General features: G+C 44.5%; 1 protein-coding gene across 3 annotated transcripts in view; it reads right to left on the reverse strand.

The window, feature by feature from the left end:
* bod1l1 (biorientation of chromosomes in cell division 1-like 1) overlaps positions 1 to 19,907 on the reverse strand; it is an 87,756-nt gene that overhangs the window by 5,143 nt on the left and 62,706 nt on the right. The window contains exons 10-14 of one of the 3 annotated variants that reach the window (XM_085965895.1): positions 15,590 to 18,884; positions 14,791 to 14,861; positions 11,453 to 11,567; positions 11,167 to 11,299; positions 5,264 to 5,443 (exon numbers count right to left, since the gene is read on the reverse strand). In XM_085965895.1, the coding sequence (XP_085822021.1) occupies positions 5,264 to 5,443; positions 11,167 to 11,299; positions 11,453 to 11,567; positions 14,791 to 14,861; positions 15,590 to 18,884 (3,794 nt within the window). Of the gene's footprint in view, positions 1 to 5,263; positions 5,444 to 11,166; positions 11,300 to 11,452; positions 11,568 to 14,790; positions 14,862 to 14,961; positions 15,059 to 15,589; positions 18,897 to 19,907 lie in introns of those variants that run through there. The other 2 variants (XM_085965886.1, XR_015073388.1) reach the window with 2 other exon arrangements.

Raw genomic sequence — 19,907 nt, forward strand, 5'->3', positions numbered from 1 at the left:
CCACAAGAGCGAATCCGAATAGATAAGGGAGAACCAGTGGATGTGGTGTATTTGGACTTTCAGAAGGCTTTCGATAAGGTCCCACATAAGAGATTAGCGTGCAAAATTAAGGCACATAGGATTGGGGGCAAGGTATTGACTTGGATAGAGAACTGGTTGGCGGACAGAAAGCAAAGAGTTGGAATAAACGGGTCATTTTCCAAGTGGCAGGCAGTGACTCGTGGGGTACCACAAGGATCGGTCCTAGGACCCCAGCTGTTCACAATATATATTCACGATCTGGACGAGGGAATTGGATGTAATATCTCCAAATTTGCAGACGACACAAAGCTGGGTGGGAAGGTAAGTTGTGAGGAGGATGTCGTGAAACTCCAGTACGATTTGGACAGGTTGGGTGATTGGGCAGAAACATGGCAAATGCACTATAATGTGGATAAATGTGAGGTTATCCACTTTGGTGGCAAAAACAGGAAGGCAGATTATTTGAATGGCAATAGATTGGGAGAAGGGGAAGTGCAGAGACCTGGGTGTTCTTGTGCACCAGTCGCTGAAGGTAAGCATGCAGGTGCAGCAGGCGGTTAAGAAGGCAAACGGTATGTTGGCCTTCGTAGCAAGAGGGTTCGAGTACAGGAACAAGGATGTCTTGCTACAGTTGTACAGGGCCTTGGTGAGACCGCACCTTGAGTATTGTGTGCAGTTTTGGTCGCCTTACCTGAAGAAGGATGTGCTTGCCATGGAAGGAGTGCAGCGAAGATTCACCAGGCTGATACCTGGGATGGCAGGAATGACGTATGAGGAGAGATTGTGTCGATTGGGCTTATACTCACTGGAGTTTAGAAGATTGAGAGGGGATCTCATCGAAACCTATAAAATTCTGTCAGGCCTGGACAGACTAGATGCAGGAAGGATGTTTCTGATGGCCAGGGAGTCCAGAACCAGGGGTCATATTCTAAGGATAAGGGGTAAGCCATTTAGGACTGAAATGAGGAGGAATTTCTTCACCCAGAGAGTGGTGAACCTGTGGAATTCTCTGCCACAGAGGGCGGTGGGGGCCAGTTCATTAAATATATTCAAGAAAGAGTTGGATATATTTCTTAAGGCTAAAGGGATCAAGGGATATGGGGAGAAGGCAGGGACAGGGTACTGAATTTGGATGATCAGCCATGATCTCATTGAATGGCGGAGCAGGTTCGAAGGGCCGAATGGCCTACTCCTATCTTCTATGTTTCTATGACTCCTCCTGCTGCAGGCTGGTGTGCATACCACGCTCGCTTCGGCGCGAAGGACAGAAATTGCAGTCCGCCCTGTAGTTTCTCACCAAAAAAAACCTACCTCAAACCAGTGGTTTCTGAGAAGATCAATAAGGCCTAAGGGACGCGCCGGAGTTGCGACGGCCATGGGGTCCGCAGGGAAACTCCTATACATTAGAGACTCCCTGTCAGGGCGACGTTTTCTCTGTGATACTGGCTCCCAGTGCAGTATCCTACCAGCGTCGAAGCTAGATCTTCAATTCGGCGGTCAAGGTCCCCCCCTCGAGGCAGCCAATGGTGCGGCCATTCGCACGTTCGGAAAGCGTAGGGTCCAGTTGAGTTTTGGCGGCCAACGTTTTGTTTGGGAGTTCATCACGGCGAAAGTCTCACAGGCCATCCTGGGGGCAGATTTCTTCTGCGCAAACGCGTTTCTCGTCGACGTCCGACACTGCCGGCTAATCAGTGCCTCCACTTTTCACTCGGTCCCCTGCCACCGAAGCACCGCGATGTCTTGGTCAGTTGCCTGTGCAGTCCCATCTCCAAATGAGTTCTCTCGTCTTCTCAGCGAGTTCCCTGAGCTCACCAGGCCCACATTTTCTTCTTCAGTCGCGAGGCACGGTGTGGCGCACCACATTACCACGACAGGATCCCCCGTTTATGCGAGAGCTTGAAGGCTGGGACCTGGTGAACTCGCGGCCGCCAAGGCGGAGTTCCATACAATGGAACGCCTGGGTATTATTCGACGTTTGAATAGTCCTTGGTCCTCGCCATTACACATTGTTCCTAAGCCGGGCGGCGGATGGCGACCATGCGGCGACTACAGACACCTGAATGAGGCTACCACACCGGATCGGTACCCAATTCCTCACATTCAGGATTTTTCGGCCCATCTGGCAGGGAATTCCATCTTTTCCAAAGTAGACCTCGTCCGAGGCTATCAAGTGCCCGTGCATCCTCAGGACGTCCCCAAAACTGCCGTTATCACACCTTTCGGGCTCTTTGAGTTCCTTCGTATGCCGTTTGGGCTGAAGAATGCAGCACAAGCCTTCCAACGTCTCATGGATTCCGTGTTGCGCGATCTGCCGTTCATCTTCGTCTACCTAGACGACATCCTTATTGCCAGTAACAGCACGAAAGAACACATTACGCACTTGCATACCCTTTTTTCTCGTCTCAGCCAACATGGCCTTATTATCAACCCGGCCAAGTGCCAGTTTGGGTTGCACAGCATTGATTTCCTGGGACACAGAATCACCTGAAAAGGTGCCGTCCCGCTGGCCACGAAGGTGGAAGCAGTCACCTCGTTACCTCTTCCCCAGACCATCAGGGCCCTCCAGGAATTTCTGGGAATGGTCAATTTTTATCATCGGTTCGTCCCCAAGGCAGCATTGTTGATGCAACCTTTGTACGAGGCCCTCAGAGGTAAATCGGGCAAAGACCCGATCGATTGGACACCCCAGATGGACCAGGCTTTCCTCGACATTAAGAACGCTTTGGCTGCTGCGACCATGTTGGCACATCCCCTTCCGGGCGCAACCATTGCCCTTACCACCGACGCATCTGATTATGCCATCGGGGCAGTACAGGAGCAGTGGGTCGACGGCACATGGCAACCACTGGCTTTCGTCAGCCGCCAACTGCGGAAGAACGAACGCTAGTATAGTACTTTTGATAGGGAGTTGTTGGCATTGTTTCTGGCCATCCGCCATTTTCGCTTCCTACTGGAAGGACGCCCATTCACGGCTTTTGTAGACCACAAGCCACTTACTTTTGCGATGGCCAAGACAGCGGAACCATGGTCGGCACGGCAACAACGTCATCTTACGCACATATCTGAATTTACAACCGACATACATGTCTCGGGCAAAGACAACCTGGTGGCGGATTGTCTTTCCCGCGCCCAGCTCCACGCAGTACACCTGGGAGTCGACTATGTTGGTTTGGCAAAAGAACAGAAGGCAGACCCTGAAGTGCAGGCATACCGGACCGCACCTTCCAGCTTACAAGTGGCTGATGTCAGTTTCCAGGCCGCAGGGACCACACTCCTGTGTGACATCTCGATGGGCGTCCCACGTCCAATCGTTCCAGTCGAATGGCGCAGGAGAATTTGACACTATCCACGGGTTGTCACACCCTGGCATGAAAGCGTCACAACGACTTATGGCAAAGAAATTCGTCTGGAAGGGCATGCATCTCGACGTCAGTGACTGGACCAATACCTGCGTGAGTTGCCAGAAGTCCAAGATACAACGCCATGTTAAGGCCCCAGTCGCCACTTTTCCGGCTCCACAGCATCGATTCGACCATGTGCACGTGGACGTGGTTGGTCCTCTCCCTTCCTCTCGCGGGTACACTCACCTCACTGTGGTAGACCGCACCACCAGGTGGCCAGAGGCAATTCCTTTGGTTGCCACCACAGTGGCAGACGTCTCCAGAGCCTTCATCTTGGCGTGGGTAGCTCGGTTCGGGGTACCGGCTGACATCTCCTCCGACCGGGGGCCTCAATTTACCTCCGAGCTTTGGAACGCTGTAGCTCAAGGTTTGGGCACCAAGCTTCATCGTACCACCACCTACCATCCACAGGTGAACGGTCTGTGTGAAAGATTCCACAGGTCCCTTAAAGCCGCACTGCGTGCTAGTCTCCGTGGGCCTAGTTGGGTGGGCAGGCTCCCTTAGGTGCTGCTAGGTCTTCGCACGGCGCCTAAGGACGACCTGCATTCTTCTTCAGCAGAGCTGGATTATGGCCAACCACTCAGAGTGCCTGGTGATTTTCTTCCTCCTCACACGGAACCCTGGTCCCCAGCTCAGCAGCTCGTCAGCCACCAGGAAGCGGTTAGGAATTTCATCCCAGTGCCTACGTCGCATCATGACCTGCAGCGCTCCCATGTCCCGGTGGATCTTAAGAGCGCAGAATACGTGTTCATTCGGCAGGATGCTCGCAAAAACCCGCTCAAACTGCCTTACACAGGTCCGTTCCGCGCCATCTCGTCAGGTGACAAGTCCTTCACAGTCGACGTCGGCGGTAAGCCTGACCACATCTCCATCGACCGGTTGAAACCGGCGCATCTGGATCTGAGCGAACCAGTCACCGCTCAGCCGCCTCGTCGTGGTCGTCCACCATCAACTGCCGGTCCAGTACACCCACAGTCATCCGCCGAGTCGCCAGTGCCCGCCTCGCCGGGTCGACCACAGCCGGCCTCCTCTTCTCCTCCGCCTGCGGCATCATCCCAACCACAGCCAACGGCCAGTTCGTCTTCTAGCGCTCCGTTCCAGCTGCCGGGGTATCGCAGTCGGTCGGACAGACTCGTCAGACCCCCTTCTCGCCTTACCTTGTCTGTTAAAAGCAATTCTGGGGGGGGGGGGGGGGGGGCGCATGTGGCGGAACCACCAGAGGATTACGGACAATTGTATATAGTTCCTTTTACAGCAATGTAGTACAGCTGGGGGCTGCACCTTTAATGTATCTGTTAACTGTACTAGGGCTTCTTTCCTGTACTCCAGGTGATGACGTCATGCCGTCCGTCACGTGATCTCTCAACGGCGGGAAGAACGTGATGACGTCATAGCTCGGAACTTGCTAGCAGTAGAGCTCGGAACCTGCTGGCAGTTGAGCTCGGAACCTTCTAGCAGTTTCCAGAGAGGCTTTCAAGCAGACCAGACCCATTTGCATTGTATCCTACAGTTTCCTGTACAGCTTCGTTTGTTCATTAAATTTTATTGTTTTTGATTTTCTGAGTCGATCTCAATTCTTTGGCTAGGAACCCCAGTTCCTACAATAGCCTATTTAACAGTTGTAAACCGTATAACAAACAAGTAAATTAAACCAAAACCAAACTATCCCCAAAAAATCTGTAAAAAGTTAACTTTATAAACATCCTGGGCATTGCATTCTGGAGATATTTTGTTCAGACCAGCTGAAATGTCTCAAGAGGAAGATAATTAAATATGCACTCATTTCCAACAAGAGGGATAAATAGATCAGTACAAAATGAACATGTGCTTTGTGGCCTTACCTTGTGACCAACACCGTTGCTGGAGATTTCCGAGCCTTTGAATCAGATGTTGGTTTCTCTTTTGCTGAAGTTGATGAACGCCGTTCTCGTTCAGTTACTGGCACATGCTCAGGACTGCTTATTTTTTTGGCTGCACGAGTGGTTGGTTTATTCTGAACGCTTGAATCAGATGTCTGGCTTCTAAAAAATGGATAAAATATCAGAACTGTATGTACTGAACTTGCACGGTGAATAGTCTGTCCCTTCGTAGTTAAGATTCTGAAGGTCAAGTATGATGCAAAGTTTTGGTTATAACATTTTTACTTTTTGCTGTTACTGCCAAAATCCCAGCAGTAACATGGACAACTAATCCCTTCATTACTATGTAATTATAGTCATTCCAACAAGGTACTCATGAATTTAACCGAAGGTCACTTATGCAACTGAGCCCAAAATGGATTAGCCTATATACAGATGCAAGAACAATAATGAAAGAAACATCACAAACTGATTTCTGGAAAATGTTAAACTTACACAAGGAGTTGGTAGCACTCTCATCTGAGACAGAAGGTTCTAGGCACAAACCTCACCGCAGGATTCTGAACAAAGCTGTGGGTGTGTTGCAATGTCGGAGGTGCAATATTTCATATAAAACATTAAACCAAGACAATGCTTGCCTTTTCAGCTGCATGTAAAAGGCACTACTGGAAGAGAAGTAGAGCTTGCCTGGTGCCCTGATCAACATTCTTCTCTCCATCAAAACCAGATCAACTGGTCAATTATTTCATTTATAATTTGTAGGACCTGCTGTGTTAAAATTTGCTACTGCACTTGCTTACATAACATTAGATGCTAAGTGTTTTGGGATGCGCCAGGAACATTTTAAAATTCACTCCTGGGATGTGGGCGTCGCTGGCAAAACCAGCATTTATTGCCCATCCCTAATTGCCCTCGAGAAGGTTGTGGTGAGCCACCTTCTTGAATCACTGCAGTCTGTATGGTGAAGGTACTCCCGCAAGGAATAGAAAGGAGTTTCTGCGCCCGCAAACGAGACTCCAGGATGGTGTGTTGCCTCCCTGGTGCAAGGGTCAAGGATGTCTCAGAGTGGCTGCAGAACATTTTGGAAGGGGAGGGTGAACAGCCAGTTGTCGTGGTGCATATAGGTACCAAGGATATAGGTAAAAACCAGGATGAGGTCTTAAAAGCTGAATATAGGGTGTTAGGAGGTAAATTAAACAATAGGACCTCAAAAGGTAGTAATCTCAGGATTGCTACTTGTGCCACTTGCTAGCCAGAGTAGAAATAGAAGGATATTTCAGATGAATATGTGGCTAGAGGAATGGTGCAACGGGGAGGGATTCAAGTTCCTGGGACATTGGAACCGGTTCTGGGGGAGGTGGGACCAGTTCAAACCGGACAGTTTACACCTGGGCAGGGCTGGAACTGACGTCCTAGGGGGAGTGTTTGCTAGTGCTCTGGGGGAGGGTTTAAACTAAGATGGCAGGGGGTTAGGAACCTGAGCAGGGGGACAGAGGAAAGGGAAACAAGGATAAAAGCAAAAGGAAGGAGAAAAACCAAAAGTGACAGAGAAAGCAATGGTTTAAATTAAACATGGCCACAGTAAATAATAATTCTAATAGGTCTAAGAGCATTAATAAAACAAGCCTGAAGGTTTTGTGTCTTGATGAGAGGAGCATTCGTAATAAGGTGGATGAATTGGCTGCGCATAGAGGTAAACGAATATGATTCGGTTGGGATTACGGAAACGTGGCTCAAGGATGGCCAAGGCTGGGAACTCAACATCCAGGGGTATTCGATATTCAGGAAAGATAGGCAAAAAGGAAAGGGAGGTGGGGTAGCATTACTGGTTAAAGAAGTGATCAACACAATTGTAAGGAAGGGTATTAGCTCTGATGTGGAATCTGTATGGGTAGAATTGAGAAATACCATGGGGCAGAAAACGTTAGTGGGAGTGGTATATAGACCTCCAAACAGTAAGGCGGAGGTTGGGGATGGCATTAAAAGGGAAATTAAAGAAGCGTGCAATAAGGGCACAGCAGTCATCATGGGTGACTTTAATCTACATATAGATTGGGCTAACCAAATTAGTAACAATATTGTGGAGGAGGAATTCCCGGAGTGTTTACGGGATGGTTTCCTGGACCAATATGTCAAGGAACCAACCAGAGATCAGGCCATCTTAGACTGGGTATTATGTAACGAGAAAGGATTAATTAGCAATCTTGTTGTACGAGGCCCCTTGGGTCGGAGCGATCATAATATGATCGAATTCTTCATTAAGATGGAGAATGAAGTAGTTGACTCAGAGACTAAGGTCCTAAATTTAATTAAAGGAAACTACGATGGTCTGAGGCGCGAGTTGGGTAGGATTAATTGGGGAATGTCACTCAAAGGGTTGACGGTGGATAGGCAATGACAAACATTCAAAGACCGCATGGATGAACTACAGAATTTGTTCATCCCAGTTTGGCATAAAAATGAAACAAAAAAGGTGACTCAACCGAGCCTAACAAGGGAAATTAGGGATAGCATAAGATCCAAGGAGAGGACATATAAATTGGCCAGAAAAAGCAATAATCCTGAGGATTGGGAGCAATTTAGGATTCAAAGGAGGACAAGGGGATTAATTAAGAAGGGGAAAATAGAATATGAGAGTAAGCTTGCAGGGAACATAAACACTGACTGTAAAAGCTTTTATAGGTATGTGAAGAGAAAAAGATTGAAGTCAAGCTTAGGTCCCTTGCAGTCAGAATCAGGGGAATTTATAATGGGGAACAAAGAAATGGCAGACCAACTAAATACATATGTTGGTTCTGTCTTCACAAAGGAGGACACAAATAACCTCCCAGAGATGTCAGGGAACATAGGGTCTGATGAAAGGGAGGAACTGAAAGAAATCAGTATTTGTAGGGAAATGGTATTAGGGAAATTGACGGGATTGAAGGCCGATAAATCCCCAGGGCCTGATAATCTACATCCTAGGGTACTTAAGGAAGTGGCCCTAGAAATAGTAGATGCATTGCTGATCATCTTCCAACATTCGATGGAATCTGGAACAGTACCCATGGATTGGAGGGTAGCTAATGTTACCCCACTATTCAAAAAAGGTGGTAGAGAGAAAACAGGGAATTACAGACCGGTAAGCCTGACATCGGTAGTGGGGAAAATGCTAGAGTCCATTATAAAAGATGTAATAGCAGAGCACTTGGAAAACAGTGACAGGATCGGACAAAGTCAACATGGATTTACAAAAAGTAAATCGTGATTGACTAATCTACTGGAATTTTTTGAGGATGTAACTGGTAAAATAGATAAGGGAGAACCCAGTGGATGTGGTGTATTTGGACTTTCAGAAGGCCTTCGATAAGATCCCGCATAAGAGATTAGCGTGTAAAGTTAAGGCACATGGGACTGGGGGCAAGGTATTGACTTGGATAGAGAACTGGTTGGCAGACAGGAAGCAAAGAGTTGGAATAAACGGGTCTTTTTCCAAGTGGCAGGCAGTGACTAGTGAGGTACCGCAGGGATCGGTCCTTGGACCCCAGCTATTCACAATATATATTAATGATGATCTAGACAAGGGAACTAGATGTAATATCTCCAAATTTGCAGACGACACAAAGCTGGCTGGGCGCGTATGCTGTGAGGAGGATGTCGAGAAACTCCAGGATGATTTGGACATGTTGGGTGATTGGGCAGAAACATGGCAGATGCAATATAACGTGGATAAATGTGAGGTTGTCCACTTTGGTGGCAAAAACAGGAAGGCAGATTATCTAAATGACAATAGATTGGGAGTAGGGGAAGTGCAACGAGACCTGGGTGTCCTTGTGCACCAGTCGCTGAAGGTAAGCATGCAGGTGCAGCAGGCGGTTAAGAAGGCAAATGGTACGTTGGCCTTCGTAGCGAGAGGGTTTGAGTGCAGGAACAAGGATGTCTTGCTGCAGTTGTACAGGGCCTTGGTGAGACCACATCTTGAGTATTGTGTGCAGTTTTGGTCGCCTTATCTGAGGAAGGATGTTCTTGCCATGGAAGGAGTTCAGCGAAGATTCACCAGGCTGATACCTGGGATGGCAGGAATGACGTACGATGAGAGATTGGGTCGATTGGGCTTGTAGTCGCTGGAGTTTAGAAGAATGAGAGGTGATCTCATTGAAACTTATAAAGTTTTGACAGGACTGGACAGACTAAATGCAGGAAGGATGTTCCCGATGGTCAGGGAGTCCAGAACCAGGGGACACAGTCTAAGGATAAAGGGTAGGCCATTTAGGATAGAAATGAGGAGGAATTTCTTCACCCAGAGAGTGGTGAACCTGTGGAACTCTCTACCACAGAAGGCGGTGGAAGCCAGTTCATTAAATATATTCAAGAAGGAGTTGGATATATTTCTTAAGGCTAAAGGGATCAAAGGGTATGGGGAGAAAGCAGGGACCGGGTACTGAATTTGGATGATCAGCCATGATCGCATTGAATGGCAGAGCAGGCTCGAGGGGCCGAATGGCCTACTCCTGCTCCTATCTTCTATGTTTCTATGTGCTGTTAGGGAGGGAGTTCCAGGATTTTGACCCAGCGACGATGAAGGAATAGTGATATATTTCCAAGTCAGCATGGTGTGTAACTTAGAGGGGAACTTGCAGGTGATGGTGTTCCCATGCACCTGCTGCCCTTGTCCTTCTAAATGGTTGAGGTTGCGGGTTTGGGAGGTGCTGTCGAAGAAGCCTTGGCGAGTTGCTGCAGTGCATCTTGTACATGGTACACACTGCAGCCACGGTGCAGGGAGTGAATGTTTAAGGTGGTGAATGGGGTGCCAATCAAGCGGGCTGCTTTGTCATGGATGGTGTCGAGCTTCGAGTGTTGTTGGAGCTGCACTCATCCAAGCAAGTAGAGAGTATTCCATCGCACTCTTGACTTGTGCCTTGTAGATGGTGGAAAGGCTTTGGGGAATCAGGAGGTGAGACACCTGCTGCAGAATACCCAGCCTCTGACCTGCTCTTGTAGTCACAGTATTTATGAGGCTGGTCCAGTTAAGCTTCTGATCAATGGTGACCCCCAGGATGTTGATGGTGGGGGATTCGGCAATGGTAATGCCGTTGAATGTCAAGGGGCGATGGTTAAACTCTTGCTTGTTGGAGATAGTCAGTGCCTGGCACTTTTGTGGCGCAAAAGTTACTTGCCACTATTCAATCCAAGCCTGAATGTCATGCTGCATTCGGGCATGGCCTGCTTCATTATCTGAGAAGTTGTGAATGGAACTGAACACTGTGCAGTCATCAGCGAACATCCCCACTGCCGACCTTATGATGGAGGGATAGTCAGTGATGAAGCAACTGAAGATGGTTGGGCCTAGGACACTGCCGAGGAACTCCTGCAGCGATGTCCTGGGGCTGAGATGATTGGCCTCCAACAACAACAACCATCTTCCTTTGTGCTAGGTATGACTCTAGCCAGTGTAGAGTTTTCCCCGATTCCCATTGACTTCACTTTTACTAGGGCTCCTTGATGCCACACTCTGTCAAAAGCTGCCTTGATGCTAAGGGACATGCAGCTGCAAGTTCATTCTTTCTATTGTAAAAGCCAAGGGAAACTTTACTACATAATAGGTGCCTCTCAAGTCACTAAAGCACTTCCAATTGGCAGGCTATGATGTAATAATATATACCAGCCTTCTTCAGGGCAGTCACTTCACAGAAGCTATATTTTGAAAAAAAACCATAATTGCAATTGTACAATTATTAACTGCAGAATAGTGTTAAGAGTTTACTAAATAAAATTTTAATACAATAGAAATGGATTAAGTCAGTGGAAGGGATACATTAATTGGATTTTTCCCTTTTTGAAATGTATTATAGGTAACTGAAAGGTAACAGTCTTTAAATTATGATAGCTATAGAGCAGAAATCTACCTTGCTTTTTCTTCAAGCTTTGAAGTAATTTTGCCTCGAGACTGTGTTGGCCTTTCTTCATCTTGTACTTGAACTAGCACAGCTTCTTCAACAGGTTTGGGCATATCTTTGTTCTCTACTGCAGATTTCTCCTCTTAAGGTATAAAAAATGCAACAAGAAAATATTTTAATATTGGTAGCTAAAGGCTTAAATTCTTACAAGACATTTTTAATCAAAAAATAGCTCCTTGCTTTACCCCCACCCCTTAAAGAAAAAAGTGAAAAGTGGAGATTACTTTGTATGTACCTGAATGAAGATGCCTCCGCTTAGAGGGATTTTCTACTGGAGTATATGGACGCTTGGTTTTTTTTTCTTTTTGAGAGGAACTTTGCTCTTCAGCACCTTTGACAGATTGCTCCTCCTACATTGGGAGGAACATTTGTATTAATACATTATATTTAATAATTCCTTTAAAAAACAAGATATACATCTGAGCAGAAAAAGGAGTTGCAAAAATCATCCTTCCGGAGTCCTCTCAAACATTTTCACCTGCACAGGACATATGTAGGGAATTAATGAAGTTCATTAGAAAGTGCTATTGTTACAATGCACTAGTTTGCCTATATAACTGTCATACAACTTCAGAAGTAATTCATTGTGCAAAGCACTGCTAGTTTTAGATGTAAAAGGCATCATGTAAATTCAAGTATTCTTTACTCCAAGGAACAATTTTAGTGAGTTTACACAGTGATCCATATTAGTAGTGCATATGTGTGGATGTTGGTTGAACAGAGGATTGAGATCAGCTGTTGAATAGCCTGGCAACACTCACTGTCTAGGCTGCCATTAGGAATGGTCACTTTGGTGATGTAAGGGATAGCTGCTAGTGACCATCAAATTATATCTCAGCATGGGTTAGGGCCTTGAGAAGGGTGAAAATTAGAAAAAGGTAGGCACAAGTATTTGGCATGTGCAGCATAATGAATGAAAACAATGGCTGGCAGAAATCAAAGATTCATGTGTAATCACGCCATAAGCATTTACAAAAAGATATACACTTTCAGACCCAGTATTACATGAATTTTACTGAAGCAAAAAACACATTACATCTTACTTTAATTAACAGAATACCTAACCCTCGATATTGCTTGTCTAAGACTGATTTTGTTCAGTCTTGTAATTGTGCAACATGAGACCAAAAGCAGCAAACTTAAACAGAAAACCAGTTTTCAAGTTCCCCCAGATCATACACAGATTATTGGAAATAACCTTATAAAGCAAAAATCTATACAGTAAAATGAATGAGGCTCAGCAAAAGAGGCCCTCCTACTTGTGATGACCAGATCGGTCCAGGTAATCCAACAACAAATACAAATGTCATGAAACATTTTAAACATAAAAAGCTGACCCCTAATAAAAACAATTATTTCCATTAATGATAATTAATGGCAAAACAATTAATGTAAACACCTACGAAAACAAGAGCAATTTCCACTGCTTGGTAGTGATCCTGATCTGAATTTCATTGCGTGGAGAGGGGCGGTATGCATGGAGACGAGGTGGGACAAAGGAAATCTTTGCCTAGAAAGGAGCCAAGACACTGTTCCGATAATGAGGGGTGAAACAGGGGAGATGTGCAGACTCACGCAGTGCTGGCATATGCAAGTGGTAACAGAGGGCAGCAGAGAAATGGCTTACTTCCTAACTAGCTGGGATTAAGTCCATCTTTGTTGGCAGTTTACTTCAGAAATACACTAGGATTACTAGTCAAATCAATGCTACAACAACTTATACTTTAATGTAAATAAAAGTGTTTCAGGGATGAAAATAACCAGAACAGAGAAGTGAATTGTGAAGGATTAGAGGGTTGGGATTCCAGGCAAGATCAAATAGGCAGATTTTGAGGAAGCCTATAAAGGAGGCGAGAGAGAGCAGAGTGTGGCCTACACGTGACTCTGGTCCACACTTTGTGGTTGACTCTTTATGCCTGAGCAGTCACTCAGTTGTACAAACTAGAGACGAGCAATGAATGCAGTGTTGCCAGCATCACCCACATCCCGAGAACAAAAAAAAATTAGAGCCGCGCCTATGATAGAGGCTGGTTCTCTATCATTGCCTGCTCGTCGGATCTACTTGCTTGAGCCTCTTCCTCAATTTCACGAACAGCAACATTCCCCCTCCCCACACAGCATCAACTATTATTGGTCAACATTCCCTCAACAACACTCAAAATGGATTCAAACTTCCTGTCTAACAGTTGCAACAGAGAACTCGCGCTCAAAGAGGTTTCCTGCTTCAGCATCGGCTGTCTGTTCCCATGTGGAATCCATGACGGTCAGATGCAGCTGGTGGGTTGAATTTACAGTGGAGAAAGCTGTTGCCAATGGATTCTGCTTTTAGACGCAGGCACTTCATGTAAGCCTCACAGTTGTTAACCATCAACATGACTTTTCTGCCTTGAAATACTATGCTCTGGACAAAGTGACAGCGCTGCTCCTCAAAAAGCACCACCATTCATACACGCCTTTTTGTTGTTTCTTTAGGTTACACAGGCAGACTAACAGCAGCATAAAAACAATGGGGGGGGGGGGGTGGACTGAACTCCCAGTCAGCAGCAGCTTTCTTCCCCCGCCCCCCCAACCATGCTAGTACAAACCATGACAGTAATTTGCTGCTCAGCTTTCCTCTCATCTGAACATTTTTGGTTGATGAAAGTTAGCATTCCATTTGGATGCAGCTTCTGTACAAGGCCAGTTTCATCACCATTAAAGATGCCTTTGGGTTTATGAGATAGCAATTCAGGAATTTTATTACTTACCCAGTTGCTGATGCTTTCTGTGGAAATGTTGCTTGCTGGCCCAAGTGTCAAATTCTTCAGTGAATTCATTCACCTTTTCCTGCAAGGTGAGGTTGGGTGGCCCAGGGATGTTAGTTGCTCTGGCCTGCTTGAACCAGGTTGCATTCAATTAAGCTGTAAATTTTACTTTTTAGGAGCCATTTGGGGATTTGGGGGGGGGGGGGGGGTGGGGGGGACAGATTTGAATGAACCAATAATTTGAAGAGGTTCAAAGGAAGCAACAAATTTTCATTAGGAGATTTTTTTTCCCCAATTTGAATTAAGCAACTCCGAATTAAGAGTAGACTGTGGTTATAAAAGCTTAAAAATTGTTTCATCCTCCTACTGGAACAGAGAAGGGGTGATTAATATGTTTTTAAAATTATGAAAGGTTTCGAAAGGATAGTGAAAGATTGCTTTCACTGGCTGGTAAATAGATAAGAGTTAGAAGATTAAAAAAACAGAATGGAATGCTTTACCACAACTGGCTACTGACTGAGACCGCACATCATTTAAGTGCGAATTGGCGAAGTATTTGAAAAAGAAACATATAAAAGGGTGTGGGGGAAGGATACGGATATGCAATTATAGTACAGTATGTAGTTCCAGTTAGCACCGGCACAATGTGTTAAATGGCCTCCTGTTACTGAATATCTATGGTTCTGTTACATAAGCAAAATACATGCCAGATACTTTGTCAAGGGCAGAGGAAAGAGCATGGAAGAGGAAGCACACTCAAGTCACCCCCGATAGCTGAACCATTTGGTGTTTTTCCACTGATATGTACCCTTTCTATAAAGCTACTTACCACATCATCTTTCCACTCACAACTGGCACTCGTGTTTATTTCTGATACAACATCCTGCTGAACTGGCAACTCTACATGAATGGGTAAAGAAATTTAGTAAGAAAAACTCTGCAAGATTGTTTTATCAGTTTTGTCATTATTAGCATAAATTTATTCAAAGCAAGCAACTACCTATAGGAACACTGCAAAGGAAATGTTCTGCATTTGTGCACTCTTATCCATGTCTATTAATACACGTGTAATTAACATTCAGGCAAATGAAGTTGTTCTGTCAAAACAAAATAGTTATATGTACACATTTGAAATTACAGCGATATCAGTCAGTAACTTCAAGGCCAGATATCCTAAACTAAGGGTGAAACTCAAGCACATATCTGAACCTCACTATAAAATTATAGTCTTGAAATCACTCTCAGCTATCCACTGTTTTGTAATCTATACTGTGCAGATCATGTGGATGCTTCCCCCACCATCAGGTTTTTAGTTCTTTTTAATGGCAACCAGTGGGCTCGACATGACAAGGAATAGGGAAAGAACACAAATGTTCCTACTTGGACAGCCACAGCAAGACACTGCTGCTGATGATAAAGCAAACAGAACTGGTTGAAGGCTTGTCCTAAATAACACTGGAGGGAAATCAAGTGGCTCTGAAAAGGTTACAACACACAAAAACGCTAAAGCTATACTCCACTGTAATTTCCCACTATTGGATGAATATATATCCTAATTCCAAGAATACTAAAAAAACTCAAATTAACCATTTCTGTGAACTAGGAGCTACACTGCATTTTCTTCTTACCTGGTGTCTCCACTTTTGATGGGTCACATTTGGTATCTAGTCCTTCAGCTTGCAGTTCATCGTGCAAATCCTCTTTAATGTTTTCTGAACGATGAGCCTCTTGCTTTCCAGAACCTTCCACAGAAGGTTCAACTACGTCTTGGGCAAGAGAGGATGCCTCATAGCTAAAATTTTCATCAAGTGTTGGAGTAGCTGGTGAAGATGGATCATAATGAACAAACTGCGCCAAACCTGCAACTGGATGTAGAAGACCTGCATCCTCCAAGGTTGGAGTATCAGGAGAAATGGCCTCATAAGGAGAAAGTAAAGATCCACGTTGTTCCACATTTAGAGGAATATTTAACTCATTTGGCCTTGCTACTTGGTCATGAGCTGGTTCCTCCGTTTTTTCTTTTTCTAACAGAGCTGCTCTACAATCACCAATTTTGTTCTGTACACCTTCAAATTCTTTTTCACCTATAGACATGCCCTTCGTATGTCTGGCTTCACTCCCTTCACTTTCAAAGGTTTCCTTTCTCTCCTCTAACTTATCTTCAGTTTTCACTGACTTTTCTGTTTCCATCTTTAAGTCTCCTGTGCTATTGTGTGCAATTTCTTTTGTATCTGGCACGCTCTCTTTTGTATCAGGCGTGCTTTCTTTTGATTTTAACTGCGAGTTTTCCACATCAGTTCCCTTTTTAGCATCATCTTGCACTTCTTCCTTTGACGGTGAGTTTTTGGATTTTTTCTCAGTATCATTTGTTTCGTCAATGTCTTTCATATGCCGTTCATTTAATTTTGATTCAGAATTTTCAGAACCATTTTTCTTTTCTTTTTCTGTCTCATTACTTTTAATATCTTCCTGCAGGTGAGCTTTAGATTCTGACTGACCATTTTCAGGTTCATTTCTCTCTTCTGTTCCATTGCCTTTAGCAGTTTCAACATTTTCCTCAGACTTTGACACAAAGTTTTCCAACTTACTCTGCCTCTCACTGCTTTGAACATCTTCATGATCTATTGCTATGGGTTTGGACAGAGAATGTGGTGACTCGCTCTCTTTTTCTTTTAGTTTTTCATTGCCATGAATATCTTGTATTTTTTCCCTGGATCTTGATCGAATGTTTACAAAATTACCCTTCTTTTCTATTCCTTTCTCACTACCTTGTGGTTTTTCTTTGGATTTTGCTTGCACATTTTCAGAGTATTCTTTGGATTTTGACTGAATACTTTGGAAATCATTTTTCTTTTCCTTTCCTTTTTCACTGTCTTGAATGTTTTCCTGCCCCTTTTCCTTCGATTTTGATCGAGATCTTTCGGAGCGTTCTCTGGATTTTGAATAAGTGTTTTCAGAATTATGTTTCCTGTCTATTCCTTTTTCACTGTTTTGAATATCTTCCTGCACTTTTTCTTTGTATTTTGAGCGGGAGCTTTCAGAATGTTCCTTAGATTTTGACCGTGAATGTTCAGAGTGTTCCCGGGATTTTGACCGTGAATGTTCAGAGTGTTCCCGGGATTTTGACCGTGTATTTTCAAAATCATGCCTTTTCTCTATTTTTTTCTCATTAACTTTATCTTCCTGCAAGTCTTCCTTGGACCTTGACCGTGAATTTTCAAAATGCATGTTTTTAGAATCATGCCTCTTTTCAATTCCTTTCTCCTTGCCTTGAACATCATCCTGCACTTTTTCCTTGAATCTTGATTGAGAGCTTTCTGAATGATCCTTGGGTTTTGACCCAGTGTTTTCAGAAATATGCTTCTTTTCCATTCCCTTTTCATTGTCTTGAACAACTTCCCGCACTTTTTCCCTAGATTTTGATCGAGAGGTTTCTGAATGTTCCTTGGATTTTGACCGAGTATTTTCAGAATCATGCCTTTTTTCTATTCCTTTCTGATTATATTCAAAATCTTGCTTGGATTTTGAACGAGAGCTTTCAACACTTTCCTTGTATTTTGACCGAGAGCCATCAACACTTTCCTTAGATTTTGACCGAGAGCTTTCTGAATCGTGTCTCTTTTCTATTCTCTTCTCGTTGCCTTTATCTTCCTGCAAGTCTTCCTTGGACCTTGACTGCGAATTTTCAAAATTCTTTCTTTTTTCTTTACTTCTGACATCTTCCTGCAAGTTTTCCCTTGATTTTGACCGAGAGCTTTCAGATTCATTTCGAATCTCTTTGACTCTCTCATGACTTCTTGTATCTTCCTGCATTTTCTCTCTGGATTTTGACCGAGAACTTATAGAATCACCTCTCCTTTCTTTGCCTTTCTCATGGCCTTTCACATCATCCTGCAAGCTTTCCTTGGATCTTGACCGAGAGCGTTCAGACTCATTTCTCTTTTCTTTGCCTTTTTCATGGCCTTTATCATCTTGTACATTTTCCTTAGATTTTGATCGACTATGTTCAAATTCATTTCTCTTTTCTTTGCCTCTCTCATGGCTTTTATCATCTTGTGCATTTTCCTTAGATTTTGTTCGATTATGTTCTGATTCATTTCTCTTTTCCTTGCTTTTCTCATGGCTTTTAGCATCTTCATGTGAATTTGCCTTGAATTTGGAACGAGGATTTTGAGAATCATTTCGTTTCTCTTTCCCTTTTTCACTGGATTTAGCATCTTGTGTGTTTTCCTTGAATTTTGGTCGCATGCTTTCAGATTCATTTCTCTTTTCTTTGTTTTTTTCATGGGTTTTTGCATCGTCCTGTATATTCTCCCTGGATTTTGGCCCAGAGCTTTCAGCATCATGTCTCTTTTCTTTCCCTTTCTCATTGCCTTTTTCTTCCTTTACTTTTGAGTGCTCTCTAGATTTGGCATCTTGGCTGTACTCTATTGTAGATGAATCTGCAGAATTTGTTGTAGAAACCAGTGCTTTGCTGTCACTCTTCGACAAGATAACATGATGGCAATTGGTCATGGCTTCCTCCTCTGAAGGGTTTCCCAGCTTCTGATCAGCATCTATATGAATATCCTGCGTCCTTGGGCCACTCTCAGACACCATCACTTTCCCATCACTTTCTATTGCATGCTTTATTTCATCTTTCTGCTTGGATGACTCCTTATTACCCATATTTTCTTCTATCCCAAAGTCATTAAGTTTATTAACAGCAGTCACTTCCAATGCTTCCATAACTGAAGCTTGAGATGAGGAATTGCTTCTTAGCTGCTTTCGACAAGGCTCATGATCCATTTTTAATTCATTTCGGCACTCATCATTTGATTGAATGGACTCTGAAAGTCTCCTAACAGGCTTTGGTGGCAGATTAGTGGACTGTGCACTCTTGGAATCTTTAGAAGTAGAGGAAGCAACAGCATTTTCTTTGTTCTGAAAAATAAACTTTAGGTAGAATTTTAGTGGTTAAATTATAAGAAACAAAGTGTTGCTTCAAAATAATCAGTCCAATTTTTATGATCACTGTGTGGAACAGAAATACCTCACAGAAACCCCACAGTGCAGATAGAGGCCATTTCGGCCCATCGAGCCTGCACCGACACATATCCCACCCGATCCCCGTAACCCCACACATATCCCACCCTATCCCTGTAACCACACGTATTTAACCCCCTAACACTAAGGGTCAATTTATCATAGCCAATCAACCTAACCCGCACATCTTTGGACTGTGGGAGGAAACCGGAGCACCCAGAGAAAACCCACGCAAACACGGGGAGAATGTGCAAACTCCACACAGACAGTCGCCCGAGGCCGGATTCGAACCCGGGTCTCTGGCGCTGTGAGGCAACAGTGCTAACCACTATGCCATCGTGCTGCCCTTTACTTGCCCTTTACCAAATACCTGCCCATCTTCTACAGTATAATAAACAAGGATAAGCACTGAACTGAAAAACGACTTCCTTCAGACGACTGAGCACAATAGTACAGAAAAATATTTATGCATCACTCTGACCATTTACTCTGGTTGAATTCCTGTAAGCCATTGTCTTCGGTCCCCGGCACAAACTCCATTCCCTAGCCACCGACTCCATCCCTCTCACTAGCATCTGTCTGAACCAGATTGTTCACAACCTTGGTGTCATATTTGACCCTGAAATGAGCTTCCGACTACATATCTGCACCTATTTCCACCTCTGTAACATCACCTGACTCCGCCCCTGCCCTGCCTCAGCTCACTGGTTACCGAAACCCTCATCCTTTGTTACCTCTAGACTTGATTATTCCAATGCACTCCTGGCTGGCCTCCCACGTTCTACCCTCTGTAAACTTGAGGTCATCCAAAACTCTGCTGCCCGTGTCCTAACTCGCAACAAGTCCCGTTCACCCATCACTCCCGGTTAAGCAACGCCTCAATTTTAAAATTCTCATCCTTGTTTTCAAATCCCCCCATGG

This window comes from Somniosus microcephalus, chromosome 2 (genome assembly GCF_052327205.1).
Source record: "Somniosus microcephalus isolate GS21.2 chromosome 2, FLI_Smic_1.0, whole genome shotgun sequence".
In the NCBI taxonomy this organism is placed as follows: domain Eukaryota; kingdom Metazoa; phylum Chordata; class Chondrichthyes; order Squaliformes; family Somniosidae; genus Somniosus; species Somniosus microcephalus.